Consider the following 6604-nt stretch of genomic DNA (forward strand, 5'->3'; position numbering starts at 1 on the left):
GCTTTGTTTCACAGAACTAATAGTTGCCTGGGTTGCGTACGTATGTGTGGGTATGTATATCAAAATAGGGGCGAGACCCTTTTAGGGTAGGGGCGTGTTCGTTTTGGTGATTTCAAATGTCAACATTGGCAGGTTGCGATGTGTGTCGAGCAGGTATATTCTTCCAAAACTACATAAGCTGATTCAGCGTCCATACTAAAATTAAACTCTGCAGATGGTGTCAGATTTCCCTTGCCTGGAAAATGAACAGTGGTCGGATGAAGCTCGGTAGAAAGCGTCCTGATTGGGGTCTGTGTCCTGACGTGTGCTGTTGTTGGCACTGCCTTGGTTTTTATTTAAAAAGGGGTCATATGATGCGATTTCAAGTATCGCTGATATGAAAAGTACAATTTGCTGCCATCCAATTAAGGTGGCCAGTTTTTGTACTGCAGCTCATTTTCTTACCTTCCATGTTACCGCCCATAATGTACAGATCCTTGAGTTTCTGAGGGAGGGTGGGATCTAATCTAACAGCCAAAGCCAAGTTAGTCAATGGACCAAGAGCTATGAGAGATACCTGCATACGAGTAAACAAACAGGGCTTTGCAAGTGCATTCCATTGTCAACCACAAGATGGCAGCACAAAATTCAGCAGGAAACAAACACTCTAACCTAGTGGTTCTCACCCTTTTTGACTCCAAGGGACCCCACATTGTCAAAAGTTTGAATGCCCTTTAAGATATTTCTGACACTTTAGCAGGAATGTCAATGCTGCTCAATTTCAAACTTTTTTTTTAAATGAACAAACTAGGAGTGGCAATACACTAAATTAACAAATCATTTTCATTAAAAAATATTTTTTCATAATTCCAGAAGTTTCAAGAACTAAACTTTCTTCATGGTTTTACAATATATTAACAATGTTGTTTGTGATTACAGGGTTTTTCCATTTATTTTATTAATTTCTACCAACCCTAATTATTAAATAAAAATGCCAATTATTAAGGGAATTAATTAAAATAATAAATTAATATGATTTCAGCTGATAGTTTTTTTTTTTTAGCTGTTTTGTTTCGTTTTCAGCTCATCTTGTTGCTATGAGGGTACTAGGATGTCTTTATGTAATGATCCTAAACACTATGCGGCAAAATAAAATAAAACCTTGGAAAAAAGTGAGTCCATAGTGCCTCAAAATTGAGCTTTAATTGAGAACATATGAACTAAGACTTAATTAACCTTAAAGCAAGCAAAATGATGCATATGTTGACAAAATTTTACCTTTGCTTAAAGGGTTCTTTAATATTTCTTTTTATTAAACTTTTTAAATCAGTATTCTAGAAATAAACAGTTATTAAATAGTTATTGCTTACCTCTCCCTGGTTTTCATTTACCAGTCTTATTAAAGCATGAAGTGCATGCTCTTTCTGAATCTGCCCTTTCCAAATCTCAGAGTTCTCCAGAACATCTCCAAGTCCATCTGTGCCAAAGTGATCTTTAAATCCTGCCACAGGTCCGATTAGAGGACCAGCAGACCCTTTAAAAACTGGAATCTGAGGTCAAACAATGCAATACAGTGTAATCTTAACATTCATATCATATTAGGTCATGACAGTTGTATTGGTACTGTTATAACTGCACTGACCTGGGTTTGTTGACAGACTGTCAGAACCCGCATCACATTCTGACACACATTATCCACATCAGTGTTCCCAAAGCAGCAGGTGATGCCCAACACCTTCACACCAGGAGCTGCCAGAGCAACTATGATAGCCAGAGCATCATCTATGCCACAGTCTGTGTCGATTATCAGCAGCTTCTGAGCCATGCTGGTTAGATTCTGGAAACATCGGTCTGGTAAGGGCACTTAATCATATACAACTGGGATGTTAACTATGAAGATAAGTAACTAGTTAATTTGTAACCAACTCAGTACTTGATTGCACCATTTGTTCTTAAGGTGAGACATAGCAAGTAGGTCATAAGCTTTCTGTAAAGCAATGTGTAATCAAGTTAACATGAAATTTGTTGTTATATAAGTAAAAGATTGTCATGATGTGTATAAAAAAAATAACAGACAACACAGTATAAATGACCATGAAATGACAACACAGTATAAATGACCATGAAATGTATTTTCTCATATATTTTCTTTATTATTACAGTTGGTATCTATCTATCCAAACGTTTAATCAGGTCACTTTCTGCAGGTTAAATCTTAAAACTGCAAAAATGCTAATGCATATGCCTTTGTACGTTTAACGAGGAAAACATTTTCAATAAATCGTTTCATCGTGGAATCCCTTCAGTTTTCAGTCATGCTTCATAAACTCGCTTTACTGTTGCTCACCTACCCCGGTCTTGCACCTGCTTCAGTTCAGGTCGTTGGCAAGCAGTTCAGTCCACTTATAAGACAACCACGCTCTACTTCCTCTGAAAGATTTTACCAACGGAGGTGGAACTATTATACAGACTATCTACATTTACACAACTATCTGCCATAACATGTAATGTTTTATACAGACGTTCTTAAAATATGTATATTAGTATGTTAGACTGTTATTTAAACCGTTTAAATCCGATGTAAGAAACATTTCCATTTATTATGTCGTACAACACCCCTATGTTTGAGATTGGTAGAGCCCGTTGAGGCAGTCCAACAGAGAGGTCGCGCAGCGCAGTAGAATTAATTTGTTCCTGCAGAATTGGCCAGGTAGGTGCAGATTTACTCTTTTTGCATTATTTTAATGATGATTAAGTAAATATGGATAAATATTTGCGTCCTGAAATGACGTTTCGTGTTCTTTCGAAGAGCCTATTGGTGGCTACACTGATCCTGCTTAGCTATTCATATGTCTGCGGTATTTATACCGTGTCTTCGGTGGTTTAAACTTATATTGCGGCGGTTTATCTTGTAATCTAGTCCTGAAATGTATTGTTGCCTTGCCTGCCGACCGTCATCGATGAAGAATGACCTAAACAATGGTAGTGTTGACGATGAAGATGAAGATGTAGGAGGAATTCAACCATGTGGTACCATGCAAACATAGTTGAAAGCTGCTGTCAGTGTCAGCTGTGACTGGCCCATTATTTTCATCCAACATTTCATCTATAGCAGTCTCTGGCCTAGTTTAATTAGCACTATATAATCATAGTGATGGAGTCAACAGTCTCATACCACACCTTAGTTCACAAAAATTCCACCATACTTTTATTATTGCAGGTATTTGTTTTTGTTCACATGAATGGATGTAGTTATGTTCAGCTGGGTAGATTACTTACAAATTGTAGTCTGTTACTGATTACAGATTACATGGTGAAAACTGTAGTTAGTAACGGTTACTCCTTGTTTTAGGTCATGTGTTTCGACTACTTTTTAGATGACTTTTTATCAAACTTGTTTTAAGCTTACCATCAAATGTACCATATTGACATATAAAGAGCAAACTGAGAAAATATATTCCTTGAAATATTTATTTGTCTATCTTTGAGAATATAAGCAAAGCTAAATGGAATGTCACACGGTAGCATTTTTAGAAAGGAAAATTTAAAAGAGGAAAAATAATATGTAATCATGTAATCCATAAAAAAGTAACAGTATGAGCATTTTAAAATGTAGTATACTCTAATTACAAGTACTTCATTTTTGGAATCTGATTACATAATCCAGATGACATGTAATCAGTTACTACCCAGAAGTGGTTATGTTAGATGTTAGATCCATGAAAAGGCTCAAATTCAAAGCAATCTTAAAATATTATTCATATTTAGGGATCTGTGTGGCATAGCCAACACGCAGGAATCAGTTTTGTAATCTTGTGACAAGAAAACCATCTTCTTCGTTTCTGCACTTGGCATAACCCTAAAAAAATTACTGATGCACATGTCTCAGAAGTTAATTCAAATATGTTTGATTTCAAATAAATAAATAAAATATTTTTTAAAAAATCGAGTTTTTTTTGTTTATTCATTTTTAAATTACTATTATTGAGCAAGGATGCATAAAAACAAAATAAAAAATGACAGTACAGACAAATTTCTGTTTCAAATAAATGCTCTTTTTATTTAAAGGGGTCATATGATGCTATTTTAAAGATCATTATTTTGTGTATTTGGTGTAAGAGAATATGTTGACATGCTTTAATGTTCAAAAAACACATTATTTTTCAAATACTGTACATTATTGTAGGTCCTCTATGCCCCGCGTATTATTGCTTTTATTTATTATTTATTAATTTTATATATTATACATTTCTTCTTATATTCAGTTTCTTAGTATCTGTCTGTTTGTCATGTTCTTAATTGTAGTCAGTGGATGAGATTCCTTCTTTGAGCTCTCTTCTTGGATCACGTACGTCACAGCTGGAGCACATCTGTAGGTTATTCTCTTAACCATCATCCTAGTTCTTCGTTCAATGCCTAACACTGGGGAAAGTGAAGGCGCCAAGGTATCTGCTAGGACTGATCAGGAGGCCCCATCACGGGCCCCGGCCAGAGAGGATGAGCGTCAGCGCAGCTTCCTGAGTCCGATGACGTGTGATGCGCTGCGTGTACGACGGGCCTCCAGCGCAGAGCTCCAGCTTCCATGGACCTGCCCTGTAACACACTCCCGGGAGAAGTTCTACACCGTCTGCTCGGACTATGCACTGCTCAACCAAGCCCGACCCATTATCACATCTGAAGATGCGCCACCGACCAATGCAGACACCACAGCATTAGTCAAGACCAGCGCTACAACCCCTTCCCAGAGTCACTCAGGGGGGGAAAGTGTGTCTTCAGATGGGAACTGTGATATGGAGGTTGTGTCATCCAGCAACAAGCCTGTGCTCGCCTGGGAGATTGACACCTCTGATTTTGACGCGGTTTTAACACGGAAAGCCAAAACAAGTAGGTGTCTTTCTAAAAAAAAAGATTAAAGACATCTGCATACTGTCATCTGGTGCAGAAACAGATCGAAATACTTTGGGAGACAAAAATATATATATTTAAAATGATTATTTTTTGTAAATTGTTTAATTAAACTAATGCACTAATACACACACACACACACACACACACACATATGTGTGTGTGTGTGTTCGCAGGTCCGCATGCGCGACCAAAATAAGAAATGCGCTGTGGAAATTAGTTCAGGTCGCGCTTTTGCGTATATAGACTATATAAAAACATACGTGACGTCACCCGTAGATTTCCGAAGAGCGTTTTTGAAGCTCAAAGTGGGCGGAGCCAGCCGTCGCCATCTTGGCAGCGCGTCACTCCCGGATAATCGAAAATGGGCAAAGAGGCGGGAGCTGGCTGCTGAAACCACGCCCACCTAGCTCGACGGTGGTGACAGCAGCGGCAATCCACCTGTCACTCAAGTGGCCACGCCCTTAATTATGCAGAACTTTAGGACTTAATATAATTTAAACGGAGGAGTTATAAAAAAATCCACCCCCCTCACAGTTGTCATGACGGGCAAAATTAGCTATATAGACCAAAATCATTTTTTGAACCAGACTGTAAACATGTGTTTTTCTGCTGTAAAGTTGGGCATTTTAACATGCGGAGTCTATGGGATTGACTCCCTTTTGCAGCCCGCCTCTAGCGGCCAGTTGATGAATTACAGTTTACGTCACTTCCGTGTTGGCTTCACAAAAGAGAGCGAGAGGTTGCCGCTTGGTACCGACATGGTTGACAGCAGTTAATGCGCAATTACCATTTTAGATCGACAAACTATACTGTATAAGCTTTCTATTCAAAGTGAAAGCATAAATCTAGGCTACCCGCTAACATTTTCAAAGCACAATGCAAAACTGTGACATTTCATTCACTGACGCTCTTCAATCGGCAGCGCTAAACCCGGAAGCGCATATACTTACTTGCCGCACCGGCAACCCGCCAAAATAAAAGCTTGCTGATTTTAAGTTTAAAAATTAAAATAATTAAAATAAAAAAATAATAATTAAGGTTCAAATCAAAATAATAAAAATATTAGCATTTTATTTTGAAGTTTACTATAAAATAATTGTATTTGTATTTAATACTCCCTTTTTATTTAAAAATAAAATAGTATTATCACACTTTATTATTTTATTTAAAAATAAAAATAATAAAGTGCAGTAATATAACTATTATTAATTTATTTTTTTTAATTTATTTTTGAGGATCAAATCAAATATCCAGGTTCTCATATAAGAACCAGGCTGAAAAAACTATGTGCACCCCTGATAATAGGACCCCTTTAAGTGTTTTTTTTTTCTTTAATTGCTTATATACATATATATATATATATATATATATATATATATATATAATTTTTTTATTTTATTTTAAATTTTAATTTTTTTGCAGAATTTGACAGTATAAAATAACATTTTGGAAACATTTCATTTAGTTGTTTTTATAATCACACTTTCTATCTTTCTCACACAATATAAATGGATTTTAAAACATGAAAATATATAGCTACCTAAAAAAAAAGTTTTTGAACAGTAAAATTTGTAATGTTTTTTAAAGAATTCTCTTCTGCTCACCAACCCTGCATTTATTTGATCCAAAAGACAGCAAAAGTAGTAATATTTTGTATTATTTAAGATAACTGCTTTCTATTTGAATATATTTTAAAATGTAATGTATTCCTGTGATT

The 6604-nt window shown here is 36.1% G+C and overlaps 2 protein-coding genes across 2 annotated transcripts in view; one reads left to right on the plus strand and one right to left on the minus strand.

Moving 5' to 3' along the window:
• Positions 1–119: 119 nt before the first annotated feature.
• On the minus strand, positions 120–2342 carry LOC107590672 (probable uridine nucleosidase 1). The gene is made up of 5 exons (XM_016279573.1): positions 2331–2342; positions 1622–1816; positions 1350–1529; positions 445–556; positions 120–235 (listed from the first exon to the last, which is right to left on the minus strand). Exons 2-5 carry the CDS (start codon positions 1802–1804, stop codon positions 120–122), a joined length of 591 nt encoding a protein of 196 aa, XP_016135059.1. The 5' UTR covers positions 1805–1816; positions 2331–2342.
• A 274-nt stretch (positions 2343–2616) lies between these two features.
• Positions 2617–6604, plus strand: part of LOC107590638 (basic immunoglobulin-like variable motif-containing protein) — an 11519-nt gene continuing 7531 nt past the window's right edge. Inside the window, exons 1-2 of the mRNA XM_016279513.1 lie at positions 2617–2689; positions 4285–4863. Coding sequence (XP_016134999.1) covers positions 4392–4863 — 472 coding nt within the window. The 5' untranslated portion in view covers positions 2617–2689; positions 4285–4391. The remainder of the gene's footprint in view (positions 2690–4284; positions 4864–6604) is intronic.

This window comes from Sinocyclocheilus grahami, unplaced genomic scaffold, assembly GCF_001515645.1.
Source record: "Sinocyclocheilus grahami isolate Dianchi unplaced genomic scaffold, SAMN03320097.WGS_v1.1 scaffold131.1, whole genome shotgun sequence".
NCBI classification, from domain to species: domain Eukaryota; kingdom Metazoa; phylum Chordata; class Actinopteri; order Cypriniformes; family Cyprinidae; genus Sinocyclocheilus; species Sinocyclocheilus grahami.

Excerpts from the sequence above, each read along its gene's own strand:
- LOC107590672 (XM_016279573.1), bottom strand. The coding sequence starts at position 1,804 with ATGGCTCAGAAGCTGCTGATAATCGACACAGACTGTGGCATAGATGAT. Across the intron at positions 557-1,349 it reads TAAATGAAAACCAGGGAGAG|GTATCTCTCATAGCTCTTGG; the intron begins GTAAGCAATAAC and ends ACTCGTATGCAG. Across the intron at positions 236-444 it reads TATGGGCGGTAACATGGAAG|GCAAGGGAAATCTGACACCA; the intron begins GTAAGAAAATGA and ends TTCATTTTCCAG.